The sequence below is a fragment of the Amphiura filiformis genome, chromosome 6 (genome assembly GCF_039555335.1).
Source record: "Amphiura filiformis chromosome 6, Afil_fr2py, whole genome shotgun sequence".
Lineage (NCBI taxonomy): Eukaryota > Metazoa > Echinodermata > Ophiuroidea > Amphilepidida > Amphiuridae > Amphiura > Amphiura filiformis.
Genome location: NC_092633.1, coordinates 11,519,130 through 11,543,248, shown reverse-complemented (window position 1 = coordinate 11,543,248; position 24,119 = coordinate 11,519,130). Strand labels below are relative to the sequence as shown.

General features: G+C 36.4%; 2 protein-coding genes across 2 annotated transcripts in view; one reads left to right on the top strand and one right to left on the bottom strand.

Annotated features, from left to right (window-relative positions):
* LOC140154969 (agmatinase, mitochondrial-like) overlaps nucleotides 1-24,119 on the bottom strand; it is a 498,181-nt gene that overhangs the window by 30,204 nt on the left and 443,858 nt on the right. The window lies entirely within an intron of this gene.
* LOC140154203 (BTB/POZ domain-containing protein 17-like) lies at nucleotides 18,210-22,852 on the top strand. The gene is given in 3 exon segments (XM_072176806.1): nucleotides 18,210-18,295; nucleotides 21,167-21,650; nucleotides 21,652-22,852. Coding segments are annotated over 2 exon segments (1,311 nt in total). The 5' UTR covers nucleotides 18,210-18,295; nucleotides 21,167-21,234; the 3' UTR covers nucleotides 22,547-22,852.

The following is a 24,119-nucleotide window of genomic DNA, read 5'->3' as shown; positions in this document are numbered from 1 at the left end:
CTTGAGGTTCTTGACCTGGACAAGTGATGGCGGGGTCCGGGGTAGGTTGAGTGAGGGGTGGTGGGCTTAGGGTGGGTGAGAGGTGGGGTAAGGGTAGGGTAGGGTTAGGGGTTTCCTTTTTTTTCAAATTTGTTTTTTCCACTTTTTTTCAGAACTTTTTTTTTACCCATACTTTTTGGTGGAGATTATTTATATGGTCATTGATGATGTAAAGTAAAATTCCAAAAAATCATAATTAACCAAGCACTTTTTCCATACTGACAATAGCACTTCTGTTGCCAAAGTTCATCGCCGAGGCAGTTGCGAAGGAGGCGAGACTTGTGGATCAAGAACTGCCTTGTGTCAAAATAGGTACATTAATGGGTCGTAACATTACACTTTGAATTGTCAAAATACTGACCCTAAAGTGCCAATGGATTTCAGAAGAAAGATCACACACTGGCTGTATAAATTACCAAATAGAAATGAACAAAAAACTAGAGCGATAACCGCACCATAGCTGAACCATGTGGCTTCGGCAGTATATTGTGGTAGGCCTATACCACTGTCACCCGGAGTCTGTAATGGACATAATCTCGAAATGCTACGAAGGTATGACCGCCCGAGTGGTGTTAATGAAAGAGGAAAAGTAAAGAATATACAATGAACTAGAGCAACTGTGCCCTTTGCAAGGGCACGAGGTACCATAAGTTAGGCGGATGACTGTGACGATCTGATCAAGCAGCAATACTGTGCAGCTTTGCAAGGGTACGAGGTACCATATTAGTTAGGCGGATGACTGCGACGATCTGATCAAGCAGCAATACTGTGCAGGATAGTATTAATTTTAATAAGACTGTTTCATTAATTGCCGTTTTAATATACCTTGATCGTGAGAAGCTGGCATTTTGAAAACTTGACTTATGACCCCTTTGTTGCCCCTTAATGACCTTAAATGAATTAAAAATATTTTCAACATGTTTAGAATGTCATAAGGATCATTGCGTTTAAATTTCAGCTCAATTGGAGCATTTTGGAAAACTTGACCTTTGACCCCTTTGACCCCCCTTAATGACCTTAAATGAATTTTAAAATATTTTTAAATGTTTAGAATGTCATAAGGATCATTGCATTTAAATTTCAGCTCAATTGGAGCATTTTGACAACCTTGACCTTTGACCCTTTATGACCCCTTAATGATCTTAAATACATTTTTAAATGTTTTGAACATGTTTAGAATGTCACAAGGATCATTGCATTTAAATTTAAGCTCAATCGGAGCATTTTCAGTTAAAATGACCTTTTTGACCCCTGTGACCCTGGATGACCTCCGACGTTTGGAAATATTTTTTATTATATTCTTTATGTTTTCCTCTTTCATATGACACCACTCATGGGGTCATACCTTCGTGGCATTTAGAGATATGTCCATTTCAGACCAAATGGTTAGTTAGTAAGCTAGTAAGCTAGTAAGTAAGCTAGTAAGCTAGTAAGTAAGCTAGTAAGTAAGCTAGTAAGTAAGCTAGTAACATTCACACTTATAGGCTGATACCATTTCATGGTTCAGCAAAAAAGAGAAAAGAAAAAATAAATAAATAGGACAAAAATGAAAAGAGTCTTGAAAATCATATGGCTGATCATGTGGGATTATGGGATATTTGTCTGTTGAAGGAAATTTATTTTTAAACTTTAAAAACTGGAAAACATCACAATTTAATAAAATTGCCCTAAAATTGATATTTCTTTAAAATTAAGTGAATTTTGTTAATTTAATTGTTATTGATGTTCTTGCATCATATATATGCTTCATGGCTATTTCCTTAGAATCCCATTTTAAGGGGGTTACACCCCTGGCCAATTTTGTGCCTATTTTTGCATTTTTCTCAAAAATTATAGCGCATTGGTGACAAGTAAGATATGCATATTATAGGGGCAAAGACTACAACTACTGCACTGAAAATTCAGCAACCCAAGGCAAGTAGTTATTGATTTATTGATCAAATATTGGTTTTCCTCATTTTTGACTGTAACTCCACAACTGTTGTCTGTGCTGAAATAAAATTTCCAGTGCAGTAGTTGTAGTCCTTGCCCCTATAATATACATATCTTACTTGTCACCAATGCGCTATAATTTTGAGAAAATGCAAAAATAGGCACAAAATTGGGCAGGGGTGTAGTACCCCTTAAGTGATTATACAGCATTTTTCAGTACGGTACTACTTAAAACTTGTAATCTTGATTCTGAAGTTTGATATAGATAAAACAGTTATGTTTGATAATTATTTGTTTGAATATTTGTCAAGTGTTTGTTTTGCTACAAAATTTAACAGTGTATAGAGCTAAAAGTTGACAAACATCCATCATTTTCCTAAGTGGAAATAAAATGAGAATACTTAACAGCTGATTATTAAGGTTGCCAGTAGGGCCAGATTTAAGGATACGATACATGATTTACCGACAAGTGACTCATTTCGGAATGCGATCATGAATTTTGAAGAAGAAAAAGTTTCCACAGGCTTCATTGGGACTCGAACCAGCGATTCTAAACTTCCTTCGATTACGCGTCTAGCGCTTTACCACTCGGCCACCGTGGCAGTTGAGCGGATGAGTGTAATGATAAAAGATAAATCTCATAATGCCATCTTTAGCCTTTTGTTTACTAAAAAGACGCGTTTTGTAAAGATAGATTAGCCGTTTTATGCATAAATAGCACGAACGTTTGGGAAAGTTTTCAAACAAATAATAAAGACACTGATGTGATGATGAAATTGCGTAAGTCGGGAATTATCTGCGTTGCAATGTTTTGTTTTGGTTTTAGGAATTTGACCTTAAAATTTACGACTTCATGACATTATCATTCGAAATCAACAAAAGATATTTCAACACTATATGTCCTCATTCTTTCTCTAAAATGTTTTGTACATGTATGTGAAATAGCTTCAACAATGGTTTGCTGCATAATGGTAAAAATAGCCTTGACCTAAAAAAGGGTGAGAGGTACCATATTTACGGATTCAGGCTAAATTTTAAATTGATATAAAACGTTTGTTTTTTGATCGATTACAAAAATTAATTTTTGGCGTGAATTACACTACAGTTTTTATTCCTAGGGCTCTTTGACTTCAAATAATTTTTTTAATGATAGAGTGAATCCCCTGGCCCTCTATAATTACGCACAAACGATCGAGACCCCTTAACACAGATGCAGTGGGCCTGGGCCCAGAGGCCTTGACCTGGGGCCAAAATTGTGACAAGGAAATCAATAATAATAATAAATGGAAGAGGAAGTGGGAATAAGTTGTATAAATGTGTATCTTCCTTTAAGGAATCGGATAGCAATGTTTGCACAGTATTTTGCTGTGGGACCTGAGAGCACATCAGACATATCGAATTGCATTCTGAATTTTGGCAAAACTGCATCACACTTATTGTTTTAGGCAGTGGCGTAACTAGGGTGGGGCGCCACCCTTAGGGGGAGCCAAATTGACCAATTCAGCATCGATTCTGCTCCCCTCCAAGTGATGAAAGTCAAAATGTTCGCGCGTTTTCACACAAATTTCAGCACAAAATCAATTGAAAGAACATTAAGACCGATATTCAACTTGTAGTAACCAAAATTAATTAGTGGTAGGCCTTATTATTGTCCAAAATTTCGCACGCTCTGTTTCAATAATTGGGGGGCACCATTATGTATACTTAGTAGTGGCGTAGCGTGGGTCATCACATTGGGGGTAGGGGCACCGACCATGATTGGGGGGCACCGGGTCTGATGGGGGGCAATTTTCCTATGTTTTTTTTTAAATTTCAGATCGATTTGGGGCCACGTGCCCCCCGCGTGCCCCTTTAACGCTACACCACTGATCCTTACAACCCCCAGCTAGCTACGCCACTGCCCGCGTCTAAGATATTGTTGGGGGGGGAAACAAAATTGGCGCCCCTACCCGGGTAGGGGCGCCAATTTTGTTTCTTGCCCTGGGCGCTACCAACCCTAGTTACGCCACTGGTTTTAGGGGTCCACATCTAAACTGGATCTCTTCTTTTATTACCAACTGCAAGCAGAGGTTGTTTTCCATGGTCAGATATCCAATTTATGTTTCTGTCCTCTCAGGTGTACCCCAAGGATCAGTGTTGGGGCCACTGGTTTTTAACATTTATGTCAATGACCTCTATCTTCACCTCTGCTCCAAGATTTTTTAATACGCTGATACCAATTTATTTCGCACGATTCTGATATTGAAAATTTTCAGAATGATCTTACTGCGCTTCACTTGTAGTCAGAGAATAATGCTCTCCAACTAAATCCTAAAAGTGTCAAGTTATGTGCATTACTCGTTGTAAAAATAAGCCTTCATCTCTGCTTCATTTTCATTCATTCTTTCCTCTCCGATAGCCAAACACCACTTTGAGCATTAGAGTTAATAACCAATTCAGATACTCGCCAAAATGTTGTGTGAATGTATGCGAAAAGTAAACTGGTTTAGTAGAATCATTCATTTAAAAACCTGTTTTGTAACCATTAAGAGAATTGTGCTCAAATTCTCACTTAATTTTCTTTGAACATATTCTTCATAATTTAACAAAATTGGTAAGTTCAGACAGATAAGTTCATGTTAAATCAATAAAATGAAATATCTATTTAAATCAATAAAAAGAAATACCTAGTTAAATAATTAATTATTAATTATATTAATTCATAATATACAATTTCGGTCAAATGTCAATTTGGTTATCCTTTGCCAAAAAATATGAATTAATATTAGTAGCATATGTCATGAAGGTTTTCTGCCCTTTTAAAGCTGAAAATAATTAGGTAAAATGACAGAAAACCCATTTGATATCTGGGTTAATATCATGGCCACTTAATTGTGAAGCTATACAGGGGATTTAATGTTGTAATTATGACATTGATTCAAAATTTCTCTGTTGTCCTACAAATACATGAAAATCAAGGCCGTAGCAAGGTTTAAAAATGTGGGGCGGCCATCACAAATGTGGGGCGGCCAAAATACAAATATATGCCCATATTGAAATAAAGATATAAAGAAAAACATACCAAATTTCTCAAAAAGTGGGGCGGCCATAGCATCCCCGGCCGCCCTGCTTGCTACAGCCCTGATCAAAATGATTCCAATTAAAGGGGCATTTCGTGATCCACAGCCTCATCCCCCCACTTTTCCCAAAAAAAGTTGAGATTTTTACACCACTGGATACCTCTGGCTACATAATGTTTATGTACCAAATATTTCTTGCAGATTAACTCGTTTAGCAAGAATATCGTCGAATTTGAATTGCGTTCTGTTGCACCAGAACGAAATTACAACACAGTGTCTATGGAACAGTGTAATACACATAATCATGCATAACTCGCATAAACGCAAAATCGGAATCAACTGAAATTTTGGAAATAAGCTTTTTTCGTGGATATCTACTGAAAAATGTCATAAAAAGAGGATGCTAGGATCACGAAATCCTCCTTTAAGTGTAAGTTAGGACACACATAAACATTACAAACATACCAAAATATTAGGTGTTATTAAAATTGACCAAATTTATAGCTATTCATGTAAAATATATTATAACATTATGGCTTTTGTTAATACCGTATGTAATATTAAAACATGAAATTACACCTACCTTAAATGTTATTAAGTAGCACTCAGTGAATAACTTCCCATTTGGCAATGAGGGGAATTCCCCATAATGATAAGAATAGATCTGATGCCAAAAGATGGTCAATATTTATCTAATACAGTGTGTGACAGTGACTCATCTTTCACAGCGGTTGTAAGCAGTTGTATTGCCATGTGATCATGATGAGTAGGATGTTGACAAATATGATAATGCGAGATGTAGCCAATATAGAAAAAAATTTGTATGATCATGTTTCAACTATATCAAAAAATAGCATTTATCTTTAAAAGTTAATAAAATCCAGGGTGATAATAGTGTATTGAGCCTTGTACCTGTCAAATATGCATTAATATTGACATTAAAAAGTGAAAAATTATTTTTTTAATCAAATTTATAAACACTCATGACATCATATATTTATTCAATTTATATACATACATAAATTATGTGTAGAGATTGGCAAGGGTTTCAATATTGAGTTGGATTGTGAGAACAAACAAAGATGTTACATTTATTTTCTATCCTTTGTCATTAAAAAATCACATTATAATTCCAGATATATGTGGTGTGCTATTTATGTTTCTTGATATTCAGGAAAAGGGGAAACCAATTTTAATATATCAATGCACCACAAGATACCAGTGTTAAATAACCTTTGATGCGCTTATGCTTAAAATGTTGTTTTTGAATGGTGTGACATAAAAAAAAGGGTATTTAGGGATTTGGGGGGTTTTTTTGGGTCAAAGACTGCTGAAATAATTTTACCTGTTTGTTTTCGAATACTTAATGCAGGATATAAGGAGACTGTTGAAATTCTATTTATTATTATTATTATTTTTAACCTTTTATGACAGCAAAAGGTAAGAAACTACTTCCATTTTAATTTATAATATTAAATTAAAATGAATTTTTTCCTCCCTCAAAATTAATCAAAATATTCAGGGTTGGCAGTAGGATAGGCCAGGTTATGCCAATCAAACAAACATTGTTTTAGGCCTGAGCTTAGAGCAAAGGTCATTTTGGGCCAATATCACTTATCTTTGAGACTGATAATATGTTGCATTTGTGATTCCATCAACAATTATATGGTTACCATAGCACGAGTGACCATGTTTTTTGCAAGCAAAAGTAAAAGTATGAAGGACAAGTCTTTTTTATGTATTTTAAGATAAACCATAACATAGCAGTTACTTATCATAATCAATTAGGCTTTATAGTGTTTTTTGTTTTAGGACACCATCAAAATAAAAGTGAGTGATTTTTTAGCATGTCCTCTGCTCGTAGCACGAGTTACCGTTGTTCACAGCTGTCCCATACGTACAAAAGTGGTTTTCAAGTGGATCTTCATTTTAACAACAATTTTATGAGGATCTAGCCTTGAATGTTAGGTATTAAAATACAAAAAATAAAGATTCCACTCAATTGAGTTTTTAAGCGGGAGCATAAAAATTGTCAAAGGATGCCCGAAAGTGTAGCACGAGTTACCATGGAATTGCCCAAATGGAAGATATGATCATATGACCTTTAATAATATCCCACACAGCGTTCGAAATAGGGCCTGTCAGGCGGCCATTGGCCTGTAACTTTTTGACCTGGCCGGTAACTTTTCTGACTGGCATCTAGTTGCCGGCCCGGCTGGCCGGTAACTTTGTAAGGTCAAGCCCGGCTGGCCTGTAACTTTTTGGGGCATATTTCGAACACTGATCCCACATAGGGGGTAGATTTCAAATAGAGTCACCCATTCAGGTAACAAACCCCATTTGAAATTCACACTCCCTGTGCCATGAAAGATTAAGGTCATGTCTTCCATAGGGGATGATGGATGTCAAATGGAATAGCCCATTAATAATACAATCATTTAAAATCAGAATTTCTGAAAAAAGAGGGTCTTTCTTGAACTAATCTTACAATATTACTTCTTTCTATGGTTTGCTTGTGTCTATTACTAGATCACAGATATCTGTGGTCTAACCTATGACACTGCCTGAGGCAGCCCACATTTTTTCTGCCCATGCATATTTACCCCTTGCCTCGATTGTGACATTTTCTTGTGGATACTCATGATGATAAACTACTTTGAAATTGGCATTTACTTGATCATACTAGCATTGGCTCATCTGACAGTGCAAAGAGACTAGTATTTATTTTAACCTTATCCTTAAATGTCATAATGTATGAACTATGCCTTTATATAATGGCAACATTGATGAGCCAAAATGTGGGACAAAAAAGAGGAAAAGTGAAAACAAACTTTTTGTATATTTAATCAAAAACGGATGTGATACGATCTGGTCCATGGAGGCCAAAGGAGGCATCGTGAAAATTGAGTTACTATTGCCTTATCAGGCATGAGAAATTCCAGTCAAAACATTGGACCCATCAGACTTTTGTGATGTCAAAATTCCTGCAATTGTATTTACTTTCTGACCATTTTCAGGTGTTTTTGTCCCATTTTAATGTACTGTCAGCTTTCAAAATAATTTCCAGATTTTTTCATGAATGTGTATTCTCATGCTTGCCTTATACAAACATTAAGCTATCATACTGAAAACACCAAAAGGCTAGCATACTTAGTTCTAAAGTTCTGGAGTTTTGTGATGTCTGTTTTCTTATCAATGTTTTTTTACTGATTTTTACTCCATATTTTTGCTTTTATCACAATTTCAAATTTGCCACCTTTGGCCTCTATGGACAAGATTGAGTCACATATTTGTTTGGCCTAAAACTTCAAATGAAGTAAGTATAACTGAATATATGAGTCACTTTGTTAAGTCTTAGTTTAGTTCAACATTCACAAGTGCATGCAATGCAGTTCTCTAAGATTTCAGATCAGATCAATTCAAACTCATATTTTTTCATGATTTCAAGATAGAGTTTGAAGGATTGAAATTATGTTACCATGTGATAGTAAACTGATTTAGCTGATGTTAATATTGTATACTCTTTACATCTTTGCATTCATGAAGATGAAGAATCCTCCTTCTCATGCACTCTGCCTTTAGTCTCCTTGTTGAATATCTTGACACCATGCAAACCTTGTCCACCTTGAGGATTTCCAAGATCATACTGTGCCACCAGAAGTGTCTTTCCATCATCTGTGACTGCTATTCCAGTTGGATTCATAACATCCTTGATAGCACATCCAAGATAATCACCAGACAAGGAATAGATGTAGATACCAAATTCATCTACAGCTGATTGGTTGTCGTTAGCAACAAAGATGGTATCATGACTGCAGCATACACCGTTGGCCTCCAGCGGGTAACGCACGGAGGTGTATCTAAATCGAACAGGACATCTCCTGTCTTGTCAATAATTTGTACAGTATTTGGTGACCATGAACTGATCACAATTGTGTCCAGAGGTGTACTCGCAAGATAGACCGGCAAAAGGGTGGTAGGGATAGTCTTGATATGATGACCTGTTTGGGTGTGGAAACTGATGAAATTGGTGCTCTTGCATGCTCCAACAAGTACTTGACCATGATTATCAATTGCTAGGGCTCCTAACCACGTACCATCTTCACACAGTTGATTTTCTGGAGAAACAGCTCTAAATTTATCCACCAGTTCTCCTGTTGATTCGTAGATTTTTACATAGTGGCTTTCATCCGTCATGAAGTACCGCCCATCTGATCCAGCTGCAACTCCTCGTGGAGATTTGTGAAAGATTTCAGAGCCTTTTGGTGCCTTGTTTGGCCCCAAACTAACTTTGAAATTGCCTGAATAATCATATATGTTGACTTGTGAAGTGTGGATATCATTGACTGCAATATGACTGTTGTTGTCTGTAGTGATGCCACATGCTTGGTGAAGTTTGTGTGTGTTTGGGTCATCCTGGTGAGCAAACTGCAGATGTAGTACCCAAGATGTGTCATGCTGTTTGCCATCTTTGTAAAAATAAGAAAAATATGATGGTTACTTTTAAGAAAGCTACAAAAGATAGGCTTACGGAATAGATCTTTAGTTGTTCCTTTATTTTATTTTAATCATAAAGGTTTGAAACTAAATCACCCTTGGGAAAAGTCCCGGGAAAAGTATTTAATGCATAAAAGCAATTTTCACTGGAAGATGCCTTTATAATGTGTCTCATCTCAAGTTGAGAGGAATATCATGTTGGATTTTGCAGTGCCAGATTTGAATCAGTGCATTTACATGGTTGTGTTGCCAGTGTATGGACAAATCGCCCTTCTATACGTCTGTGCACGCCCTGTGGGATTAGGTTAGCGCACTGGATTTGAATCTGCCACTGCGAAATCCAACATGGTGTTACTCTTAACTTGAGATGAGACAAATTATAGATAATGATGATGATAATAGCAACATAGACAAGAGGTTTACTCATCATCCCCTGTGAGCATAGGTTGCATGTGATAGTAACTCTTTGAAAAATGGACTCCTTTGGCCAGATTTAGTTCAGATCGTGTGACATATAGAAAACTTACCAAGCATGGACATGACTGTATCAATACTAGGTCGCTTCTTGTGATCTTCCTCCCAGCATAAAGTCATCAACTCTGCAAAGTGCTTTGAACAATCAGGTGGAATCTCTAGCCTTTTATTATGTTGACATACATGCCATATAATCTCATGATATGTCATTCCTTCGTAAGGAATCTTCCCTGTTATCATCTCCCACAACACCACAGCATATGCGTAAATATCCAGCTTGGGAGAAAGCATGCTATCTTTCAAAAGTTCCGGTGCCATATATGGCCAAGTTCCAGTCATAGTTGCATTACTAAGAGTCTGCTCAAGCTCCTTTGCCAAACCGAAATCGGCTAATTTCAGAACGCTGTCGCTGGTTATCAAGTAATTATCGCATTTTATGTCTTTGTGAACGATCTTCATGTGATTGAGATATTGAATCGCTTTTGCTGCATGTTTGGACCATGTTTGAAATAATTTTGCAGACAATGGTTTCTTGCCATTTATATTGAGATAAGATCGCAGGGATCCTCCTTCACAAAGCTCAAGTATCAACATAAAATCCAAGTCTCCTGGAACTACTCCAATTAGACTCACAATATTCGGATGGCTAAGTTTAGACAAAATGTCAAGTTCACGTCGCTCAACTTCGTATTGTTTTTTTGCGGCAACATGGATGTTCTCTCCTGATTTCCTCCATATCATATGATACACTGTGCCATAGCCACCTTCTCCAATCTTCTTGACTAATTCTAGATCTTGCCGATGAATCTTTACCACAGGACTCATGTTGCTCTAGTAAATGAAGAAAGCAAACAGAGTAAATTGAACCCTTTTACTTCTTGTTTCTTTGTACGTTTTATTTTTTTGCATTTGGTTACAAAGCCATATGATGATACTGATACATGTAGGTAGAATTGTAATTCTCAATAGGGTGCAAAAAATAACAATTATACATGATCAATGTAACATATGAATATTTTATATTTACAAACTGATGGATTTTCAGGACACACTAAAAGAGCACCTTTAATTTTTCACCCCTGTCTAACATGCAAATTGATCTTGGACCTGTTGAGCCTCATAACCTGGTAACTATATGTCCTACACGCAATTATGTAGTTTTTTATCCTTAGACCCAGACAAATTATTTTTTGTGAATTTGGGGCATGTTTAATTTTTGCCCCCTGTATGTACATGTGGGGTTTGGGGTCTTTTTAAGGGTCACAGGGCTTCAATATAGCTTGGCAGACCAACTTTTTGAATTCATCATACCCAAATTTCCCAAATAATTTGGTTGCCAGCTTTTACGCGAACTTGCAGCTTGATGCAACCAGTCTACTAGGTCATATGTCACAATCTTCTCACTGTAATTATATTATTTGCATGAAATGATGAGCCATCCCGGCATTTAGGAGATTGCCTATGTGTATGTCGACGCTACATGTAACACTGTATAAACCACTTTACATGATATTATGGGATGCTACATATAGTATACAAATACAACATGTTTCATTTCGGGAAAGTAGTCAAAACTACTGGTCCCTCGGTGTTGGATGATTTGACTACTTCCCGGCGTCAGCGGAGGGAAGTAGTCAAATCATCAACACCGAGGACCAGTAGTTTTGACTACTTTCCGAAATGAAACATGTTGTATTTGTTTTACTATACCTCATAAATATTTTCACTATCACGGTAAAATCGTAAACAAAAGTCAAAACACACACCACTGTCACCAGTTAACGTGCCGGCCGGCCGGCTTTATGGTAAATAAGCTTAATATTTTTGCTTACCTGATTTTATTGCAGGATTTCTGTTCAATCAATATTTACATTTTGACCTATAGGCCTATTATTCAAAATTTCTTTTAAACTTTCCATCGATATTCTCGGCAAAATAACTGCAGCAGACGCCATTTTCACGATAAACGCATCTGCAGAATTGCTGTTGTGTAGCATAATGCTACGCCTGAAGGAACGGTGGTGACGCTGGGGTCGAGACACCGTGTGGTAGTAGGGGTGCGGAAGTTTTACTACTTCCAGCGTTAAGCGTAATTGCACAGGCGCGGGAAGTAGTCAAAATACCGTACTCGGACGCTGGCGTTATTAACCAATAAGATGTCTGGATTACCTAATAAATATTTATGAGGTATAGTAATACATACTACGCTATGCTAAAAAAACCTGCATAATTAGACTTACAGTTCCGTATATGGTCATTGTGTGTAGTGTTATTCAGAACAATCAAATACAAAGGAAGTTAAATACTATTACTATTTATATCATTGGATATCCCAAATCACTATTCCCGACATCCATCTCATTATTTGCTTGATCACATCACAATACATCTGTTGTGTTATATTATGTTATGTTATGTTATTGTTATTATTAGTCTTATTCAGTTTGCTAATAGACCTTGTTTGCACAAAGCCTGAATTTGACTTCAGTTGAATTTGAACTTGCCTTTATTTGTGTATTAACAGAGTAGCTGGATTTTGAACACAACTTCTATTATGACAACATGTCAATTTAAGTTCAAGCTTGTCTTTAAATCACAATTTTTGACATGTAAACAAATACACAATGAGAGAGGTCAAGATTATTGTCAAAGCGTAATTATTAAATTTAAATCAAGTGAGGGTGTAAAAGTCAAATTCACTTTTGTTTAAGATCATGCAGCTACCATTAATTGCATGTAAATATTGATCCTTCAAAAATATTTTTATAAATAGGCTATTTGTCATCAATTATGCATCTCATCCCTGTATGAAACTCTGCTCAATAACGTTCGGCGAGCTAACATATTCATTTACAATAACATAGGTGCTGGAATGAAATAGGAATTTCCTTTGTTTTACCTCATTTTTGTTCAGCCTGAAATTAAGGGGGTAACATTTTGTGGAACACAAATAATAATCTATCCTTTATGGAAATTGAATATTATTACTTTAACATGACAATGGTGAATGGGTTAAAGCAAGCAAGGCAGCCATGTCCACCCCAATATTTGAGTAATTTGTCGTCTTGTCTTTAAAATATCACATTATGTTTAACGCATGTTGACTTTGCCAAAGCCCTGAATGGTATCAATGACCCGGCTGACCATCAGGGCTGTCAACTCTCACGCATTGGCCGTGAGTCTCACGCATTGGGTCACTTTCTCACGGTCTCACGCCAAGGTAGTATAATCTCACGCCTAAAAGTAAATCTCACGCAAAAAGCCGGAAATTGAGTAAAATCTCACGCATCGCCATGAATAAATTGTTGTTCCTACCCCCCCACCCCCGCTTTTCACATTCTTTGTGCCGTGGCTCAAATAATCATGGGTCAAAATGAACACTGAAGTCGGCAAATCCCGGTACGCCTCTGTCTCACGCCAAGCAATTCCAAAAAGTTGACAGCCTTGCTGACCATGCTGACCAGCTCTGACCATGGCAGCAACTTAATCTTTTTGTATGTATTATTGTGATAGGCCCGGATAGGCCTACAGATAAGATATACTCAACACTATCAATGTACATACCTTTGATAACAACCTGATGATTATTTGAAGCTTCAAACACTACTATTAATATGATGCAGTATAATGTGTAATTCAGAGTACAACAGGTTAGCAATCATATTTGAAGTGGGCTGAATTTGCTGTTCAGAATAATGCTGTGAACTGAAGTGTAGAAATGTCATCCAAAATAGTGTTGTATCAGGCTTCAGGTGTTGCCTGGTGATGTGAGATTCTGTGAGGATGACCCAGTTTTGATATATGGTTACAGTCCAATTTGTGGATATGTCTGTTGTGAGCTGTTGTGCCACTGATATTTGTACCAATAGAGGGCCTAGTATTATAGAAATCTATCTCTAATATATTTAGAATGGTGATGACTAGTGAGTTACCCGTTGTGTTGGCGTCCATTGTGCATTTGTGTGTATAATTAATAATAAACAACTTAAAATGTTTAGTCAAGGTAAACTACTTTTGTGAATGATTGTCAGGACTAATACAACCTTAAAGTTGAATGAATACAAAAGATTCTATTGACAATGGTTGGGTCAAAGTAAAGACAAATGGTTTTCACTATGTCAATTTAAAGCAGGGCCATGAAACTGACTTAAATGTGACTTTTCATTCAAAAAACTTCATTAATTTAGAATACAATTTATTTATTGAGCCTTAAGTTTCTTGAAATGACTTTCAAACTTGACAGAAACCACCAACTGGTTCATTCAGTGTGAATTAACAATGCTCTAGTCTGCTGTTGAATTATAGAGAGTGATTAAATAAAAATTCCTTTAAAAGGAATAGGGTGGGCAAATGAAAAATTGTCAAGAGAAATGAAAGAATGAGTAAGTCAAGTTCACAATTAAAACAGGGAAAATATGACACAACATCGATTTCCAATAGGGGAATAACACAAAACGTATAAACAAAGTTAAAAGAGTTTTTAACTTTATACGTTTATATATTAACCCTTCACATCTTTTATGTTAACATTTTATATAAAACATGGTTATAAAACTTTTGTAGATAATAGTTATTTAAAACATTTTAGTAATCATACCTAGAGGTTTTTTTTATCATCAGATAGAAAGACTTCTGCTCATCTTCTCTGGTGAGACAACAGGGCTGGGGTATCTTTCCATATCAAAGTTTAAAAATCTGTCATGTCAATTTCCTCAATATGTTGTATTGCAACTTATGAGGGGAAATGTTTGATTTTACAATATTTCGATATTATTTTTTAACTTTGTAACTTTATTATGATTAACATAACTGTATTTCAAAGCGTCGAACTATATCATTATTTTGTCCCAACAAAAATAATCCAGGGAATAAAATATTCATTCATATGTTTATTTATTTTATTCAACCTGGGCCATTTCTACTGCTGCACATGCATTATAATAATTTGTCTATAATACCTTATACAAGCATCAAAGATTTGAAAAGTAAATAGCCTATGTATATACACACTGAACACAATGCACATACAAGCTGTATTTAAGTACATGCCGAAGCTCTCAGTATAAAATGATATATATGACCTTCACGATGCTATTAATTTAGCCCAAAGATTAGGAAAACTAGCAAAACTGGTGAACTGATACTGTTCAAATAAAAACATCTGCAAATCTTGCTGCAATTTCCAAATAGTATTTCTATTACTTAAACAATTATTTTTGTTATTTCTTTTAATACAAACACATTACTGCCTATGGCGACTTTATCGTATTACTTACATATCAAAATCAAGTAATAATTACAAAACTCGCCGTAAACTATCACCTCTGTGGGTGTTTGGGATATAACCGCACGAATATTTTCTCAACACTGCGGCATGTGAAAAAGTAGGTCAATAGTCAGAGAATACAGGAGTGGGCACGACGCACTTTCCACCCAAAAAAGGAAACCCAATTGGCAGTAATTTTTGCCTACTTTAAATTTTTGTATTCACATATCCCCAGCAAACACAAAACGCTTTCGACATTATTTGCAAAAGGTTAGAAAAGGTTCCCATAAAACGTTTAAATGTTGGGTTATATAAGTGGGATATAAAGGGTATAATACATTTTCATAACATTGAAAACTTCCTGCAAAATATTCTAACATAATGTTATTTAAGTATTGACAAAATATTTGACAAAGAATGTTTGTACATGAAATATTTTACAGTAACATTTTGACAACATTTAAACAATGTTGTTATAGTGTGTTTTCATACAAAACATTTTAAAAACTTTTCATGACCTTATATTAATAACCTGACATTTAATGTTATTGAAACGTTTTTACCACAACCAAAAACCAAAATATAACCCGCTTAAAATGTTTTTAAAATATTGATAGTTTGGCTACTGAATATTAATGAGCTTCTTAATCTTTGCTTATTTTGCCTACACTTTTATTAATCCACTCTTCAGCTTAAACGCAATAAACGATCAACTTCAAACTTGGTATAGTATATGGTGGCCTGATATGCTGTATAGTTTTGTGTCATGTTATTTGCATATTTATATCATTTTTATATACAAACCTTTGTTATTTGTGAGGGAGCCACCTTAATTATGAAATACATAATTCTAGTTTTAAAACAACCTCTTCCATATCAGATTTTGAATATCTTTCTCCTGTTTTTGTTCCTTTTCAGGTCTGCCACATCTTCAAGTATAGAGGTGAAAACTGCAAGTTTTGCTGAGAGGGAGTAGAGTCATAAGAGTGTTAAATTAGCTCTTTAAAAAAGGTACCTGATTGTCAATGCTTCTTGCACCTTACTTCAAGCTGAAGAAAAACAGTTTTTGTGTATCTGTATATCAAAATTTCCTGTATATTATTTCTCTCTATGAGGCTAATAGACTATTAAGGTGGTCCAAAGCGATATTTCATGACTATTCCTGATGAAGTCAACCGATTCAATTACCAGACATAATGTAATTGAAACTAGTTCATGTTTGCCTTTGAAATATTATCATGATGGCTGTGGAGGCTTCCTACCTTGGCACAGTTAGATTGTGATGGAGACAGAACTTTAACATCCTGATTCAAGCACATAGCCGGTTTTACTGTAATAGAATGAAAAGTGCATATAACCCGCAATGTTTTTGCAGCAGTGCAGTGGTGGCACCATAGGGAATTTTTGGGAGGCAAAAATTTGGAAATGTCACCAAAAGTTGAAAGTTCCATAATTTTGTATTTTCGTGTGGACAAAGCCCAATACACCCCACAATACACCCCCTTGCCTGTGCCACCACTGCATGACAACTTGACAAGTGTGGGGTAGGAGGGGTACCAACATGAAAATATTCATACACATACAGTCATATAATGACAGGTACAGCTCATTTTACTGCCAAGTAATTGAATTAAAATGTACGGTACCATAAAAGTTAATTTTCTTTTGCCAAGACCGTCTGATGCTCATGATGTAAAGGGTCCCAAATTCATGAAATTAATTTTCATTAACTTAAAGAGTAACACTTTAGAGAAATAAATAGACTAAAATTAAATTAACAAACTCCAGGAATGAAAGAGATACAATTGAATAGACATGATACAAGTTCATGGGTAAATGTAGACATTGGTGTTGACAGTTGACAGTGACATACGAGCTGCCGATAATGATTTGTCAGAGGGATGGAACACAACAAGTTCAAAATTTTTGTGTTTGTTTTTCAAGAGCTAATTTGAACATTACATTATACTGTAAAATGAAAAGAAAATGTAGATTTTAACAGTTACTGACTTACTGAAAAGCAATGGCATAGCTTTTATTCCGTTTCTAGAATTTTAAATTTGTAAGATACAATGAAAGGAGGTATTTTAAATCATATTTTATATATTTTTCAAGCTTATTTTTTGTTGTTTCAAAATTGCCTATGCTGCCTTTTCTGGTACTTTTTGGCATCAAATGTTACAATTTTCTTGATGAATATACTTAAAAGCAAAATCTGGGTAACAATATTACAGTTGTCCTCCTATGAGTCGACTAGCTGCAAACATTTTAGGCACTCAAAATATGTGAATTTTTGTGGTAATGATGTGTCAGAAGTCCAGAAGGCACTGGTATATAGCCAGAAGATCATTGACTGACTCAGGCAAATGCCTATCATGTAAGTCTATAGCAATAGCACAATACCCAAAGGCAAAATTGCATTAAATTGTACACAGGATTGCAAATTCATTTTGACTGCATTTGATTACAGAGTGTGTATCGCAATCCCAGAAGCCTTTAGAGTGAATCAGGAGTATGTTGGAGTAGTGTTAGATTACAGAATTGTGCATTAAGGTTGAGACTATTATGAGTAATACCAGTTCACTAATCAAATACGTATGTTGTTTTGCTTTATTTTACAGTTTGATGTGTAACTGTTATTGCCTATGATCCGATAGCACACAATTAAGTTCTGTTCGTTGGAATTCAGCAAATATAAGAGGTAGGTACATGCTTGTTTGTGTGTCATGGTGTGTGCCAGTGTTTGGGGGTGTATCATCAAACAGATAATGGATTGTGCTTTTGTACTCACTTAATTACCATGATTACTATGGCTAGTGTACTACCATTTTTACCAGAATATGATTTCGGCAACTTGGTCCATTGTTCGTGTCACTTTCATTAAGATTGAGACTCTTGTGAGTAATACCAGTTTATCTTTATATTGCTTTGCTTTATTTTGCAGTTTGATGTGCTATGTTATTGCCTATGGTTTGATAGCTCAAGATTTAATAAAGAACTGATTATTGGAATTTGATGAATATTAAAGGTAGGTGCTGTGGGTTCTTCTATTTCAACTTTCAATTGTTTATTTATTGATTTGTTTGTATATTGCATATGTGTGCCAGTGGGTGTGCTTGTGCATCTATCTAGCAGATGACAGATTGTGCTTTTGCACTCACTTAATCACTCAGAAGGCCGGTTACATATTTACCAGTAGGCCTATATGATTTTGGCAACTTGGTCCACTATTTGTGTCGCTTTCAAATTATAAATAGTTGTAGTTCTATAGGGCGAGTTTCCCGACAGGAGTCTTATTAAGCCGTAGTCTTAAGGTGGCCTTGAGGCTACTAAGCCTAGCCCGCTCTCGAAGCCCGAGTCTTAACGCTAGCCGGATTTCTTCAACGCAAATTCAACCAAGTCTTAGTGGCCTGGCAGGCTTAACGCATGACAACCTCGTCCCTTTCAACCAGCGACTTAATTGTATAGGCTGTTGGAGGTATAGATGTACATAAGCTGTGGTACTCACGGTTTACCGTACTAACAAGGTTGCCGTCTCATTATCGCAATGTTCCCGGCGCAAAGACTAGCCTGGACCCACGGTCTTGTGCTTGGGCTTATACCGTACACAACTTGATGCAAGAATATTGTGTCTGTTTTTGTGTCTTTTATGTATTATTTTATTTCCACTTGACCATTTATGAGTCCAACTTGTATGAATGATAGGCCTACGAATATGCTTTATACTCGTGGTTTTTTCTTTGCATCCCAAAAAGGGTAAAACTGTTAAGCCTAATGGAAAGGAATCTGTGATTACCCTAAAAGGAAAGCAATCAACGTGCTATCTACTGCTGATATCAGTAGTCTTCTCAGATCTCACATGAAGTTACTGTTGGTACAATATTTGTAATTATTTAAGTAGAAGATATAGCAATATTATATGCATCTTATCCGTAAATTCAGTTTTAATACTGCATGCATTATTAATTCGTGTCAAATATTTACTATATCTTTACCAATTTTGTCGTTCTTCTATTGTATTAAATTGATGTCCAACCTGGTATAATATAGGCACTCCAAAATAATATTGAATAGGCCTACTTATGAAAAGTACAGTATCAAACTATTAAGGCTTGGATAGGGACAGGTGGTATCATATAGGTCTTCATGATGATGATGATGATGATGATGATGATGATGATGATGATGATGATGATGATGATGATGATGATGATGATGATGATTATGATGATGATGATCATGATGATCATGATGATGATGAAAGATTTTCTTTAAAATTATATTCGTTGTTAAAAAAACTCACCATTCATTTGGGATGGCGTTGGGGATAGGCGGCGGCAAACATAATAAATGAGCGGCAGGCATCGTTCATGCTGTTTGGGTTTGTAAGGGTGGAGTGGGTCTGAGGAGTTATGGGATCTGCTTGGAAAGTGTCCCCGGAACATTGGCGTGGGGGAGGTGGGATTGAAAAAAATGGTACAAATGCCGGGGGTCACTCCCATTGTGGCCTGTACACCATCCGCGATAATGAAAACGCGTAAAAGGGTCGTTTTTTAGGTGGGTAGGCACGATCTGTGGCGTATCGCGTTTAGGGTGTCAAAAACATGAAAAATTGGAAAAAAGGGTAGCAAAATTGCAATTTCTAAATACGCGGAAATGAAATTTATGGTATGAAATTTGATGTTAGGAATGAAATCCTTGTTTAGGGTGTCGTTTTAGCCAAGGGTTAAATCCTTGTTTAGGGTGCTTTTCAAAAGTTGATTATCGCGGATGGTGTACAGGCCACAATGGCAGTGACCCCGGTACAAATGCCATATTTAAGCTATTAAAGCTGGTGACATATAGGCCAATGGTACAAAAGTGGGATAAATGTAATTTATTTAACCTTAAAAATTGAGTTTTTAAGGTTAAAATGACCAAATATGAGGTTTTATAACTCTCAGAAGTATAAGCCTAATTTACCAAGAGCTCCCCGCTCCACCCCTAATTCTGCCGACTGCTTACTCATGTTAATTGAAAGACCGTCAAAATATGAAAGATACACTTATGCGTTACAATTTAAATAATTTGTAAATTGAAATAGACCAAGGCTTACGACCTAAGACCTGCTCTGAGGCAGGGCCAAGAAAAGCCGCTGTAAGCCTGGTCTAACAGGCTTGCGAAGACTACTGACTACAGAAGACTGATTTCGAGAAATGCAAATTTTACTAAAGCCTGCGGCTAATCCTACAAGCCTGGCCCACGGGCTAACTTGAAGCCTCGAGGCTATGGTAGCCGTGCTTGGGAAATCGTTTTCAGTTAAGCCTGGTCTTACGACCTCTTAAGCCTTGAGGCTAGACAAGCCAATTGCTAAGCCACCCGTCGAGAAATTCGCCCCTAGTGTCTTGTCTGAAGTTGCGAGTAATGCCATGTTGGATATTGCAGTGGCAGATTTGAATCAGTGCATTTATGCTCTTCTATGTGTGTGTATACGTCCCGTGAGATTAGGTAAATTTGCATGTGTGAATCAAATTTGCAAATCTGTCCAAAAATTTGAGAACTTACAAAGAGTACACAAACAGTTGAATTCTAATAGTTTAAATTGAAAAAGTAATTATATCTTCCAGTCCCCAGATAGTAATGCTCCCAATTCAAACGAACATCCCTTGTTTGTAAAAGGACATTCACAAAATATGGTGATAAAGCCTTTTCAAATGTAGCTCCTAAACTGGAATACACAGACACATTTGACAAATTATTTTGTCAAAAATAATGTGGCAGTTGTTTTTGTAGATTATCACTTTTGTGGGCTTTAGAATTGATTTGTTTTGTTTTATACTATCAATCTTGACTTATTTCTATGCCTACATTTATGTTATGCAATTTTCTCACTTATTTTGCTTTTTTTGTTTCCTTTCAGGCTTCACCAGATAGAATCAACAGAGCTCAATTAAACTTAACCTGAGTTGATACCAATCTGAGTGCAACATGGAAAGCTTCAAAACACGTAATGGGACCACTCTTGGTTCAGTATTTGACTTTGTAGGTGGCTTATCTCGCTACTGTAACAACCCTGAATTGAGTGATGTCACAGTCAAGGTTGGAGAGTCTACTTTCTATTGTCACAAGTTTTTCCTAGCATCTGCAAGCGATGTTTTCCGCACAATGCTGACGGGTTCACAATGGGCAGATTCACGGAGTGGGGAAATTAAGTTAGAGGAGACACCAGAATGCCAGGCTGTGTTCGGTGATTTCCTTCAATGCTTATATAGTGGACAAGTGACGGTTACCACGACAACAATAATGCCAATATTTACATTAGCCGACAAGTACAACATCCGACAGCTGCGTAGTCTGTGTGAGAGATATATGACAGAGCAGATAGGGCAAGGCAACATAAAGGCGCCTCGAGTGGCTGTCGTTTGCTGAAACGTATAACCTTCATCAGTTGGTGAGTCATTGCTACAGTGTGATCCGGTCAAATCTCTTGCGTATAATTGATTCGGATGCATGGCTCAAGTTAACTGTTGATCAAATGTGTTTCCTGCTCTCTGGATCTCAGCTAGTCGTCCGTGATGAATACACGCTGTACAAAGCTCTGGAACGATGGATGATGAAAGATGCGCATAGATTCGGAGTCGCACAGTGCCTTCGTAAAGTCACACCTCTGGTTCGTTTTGCTCAAGTCAGCTCTGAACAAATCCTGGATATTGAGAAATCTGAATTTGGGCAGATATATCAAAAGCAGCTCAAAGATTTCATTCTCGAAGGGTACAAATTCCACGCTCTTTCTGCCATGACTGATATGTTCACAGCTGACAGATACATGCCTCGTCTCTATCTCTCAGCTCCACATTGCCAAGTCATCAATGTACATCCATCCAGTACTGTGATGGCTAATGCCATGCAAGTAGGATATCGTCCAAAAAGCTGTGGACCATGGTATCTTCAAGTCCAACAGAATGGAAAGTCTGGTGGAGACAGCCCTTATTCCTCTTCCGAAGCCCAGTATGCAACCCCTGCTGCAAACGATAAAGGAAACTTGGTAAGCGTAATCTATAAAGTACAGGCGCCAAATAACGACACAGGAAAGTCATTTAAACTTGCAATTGCATCATTTGATGTCAATGACAAGTTTCACTGTGCTGTGACCCATGCTGGGAAGGTGTACAAACCAGACGTCCCTACAGCCAACGTCCACTGGAGCTTGACCACAAATGTGACCACACTGCACTCGCAAGCATTTCTGGACAAGACGACAAGTAAGGTTAAACTTGGTGTAATCATTCAAGTTGAGTAAAATAGCTATAATGGTGTATCAGTTCAGATTGGAATGTCATTTTATTAATATTACACCTCATAAATATTCATGAGCAAATCATACCACTTTATTGGTCGATCATAAATGATGCGACCATTTTACCATGCGATAGTTTTCCCTAGTATCTACATGACAACCTCATCCCCACAGTCAAAGTTGGTGTAATAATCAAATACTCCATGGTGTATATCAGGAAAATAGGGCAACTATTTACCCCCTTGGTACTGGCTATGGGCCTAACACCCCTTACCCTCCGGGTTTGGGTAGTGTAGCCAGTACTTCGGGGAAAATGTGTTTGTGTGTGCATATTTACTTTCTATGCTTTACAGAAATTGAGTTGAAAATGTTGTTTTATGACCATGACTGATTACATGAAATAATATGTCTTTGTCATTTACATAATATCCTAATATTCATATCAGATGTATTCAAGGAATCCTTTCAATTTCTGAATTAAGAGTATTTATTTATTATTTATTATTTCATTACTGTTATGTATTCATTTATGTAATTTATGTATTTATAAATTATTATAAAGGTTTTCTTTTGCACTGTAATGAGTGTTGTGGATTTTTTTAATTTCAGACTATTTTTGTTGAATGTTGATATCTGTACAGTTATTTTTATTTTGTATATGAAATTTTGAAAGTTGTATGTCAGGGCAAGGTCAGGGCAGGAAAATCTCAACTTTTCCAGGGCTTGCATTTCACAAAGTCTTGTTACCCATGCTAAGGGCAAAGTATTCTAGGGGTAATACACTTATGTTTAAATCAGGGTTATAGCTCCAAGTACGTATAGGCCAATTATTTTTAGGCACCAGGGTTTGTGGATTGGTTAACATGTTAAAGGGACACTGTTGCTAATATATATGGTAATATAGTATGATATTTTTTCTTCCTTTTATACTGCTGTAAATATCAATATTGAGAAATGTTATTTTTAACATGGAAACTTTTCATCAGATGAATGCAAGGTAGCAGTATAAAGTGCATTATAACTGCAAGACACTTATAACTTTCTTTCGTTCAACCAGTCAATTTTGTTTGCCTGTCCTTTTGAATAAGTGAATAGGTGAATAAGTAATTAAAAGTTAGAAACATGAAAAATGGTAGCAAACTCATGATAGTAGAGTCAGTTCTTTCTTTTCCAGTATCTTTTTTTATTCAGTGGTGTGTCCAGGAGAGTTGACTTTTGGCTTTCACTCTGGGTTTGCAGAAAATCATGCAAAATTATCCACAGGACTCCATAAGGTGCCTGTCATTCTTTTGGATACACCCTTTGAAAGTTATTCAGAGGTGACATTGGCTTTCTCTTTGTGTTTGCAGAAAATCATGCAAAATTAATCCCAGGACTGCCTAAGCATCCCAGCTGTCATTCTTCTAGGCACATCCTTGTGATTACTCATGAAGTAACTTGACACACATGGTAGATGAGACAGTTGACTGGAAATAGTTTAGTCTGGATTCACTGAATGACTTGTATTTGTATCTATGTCATATAGGAGAGAGAGTTGGATGACGCAAGAGAATTTCTGTCCTAGCTGCCAAAGAGG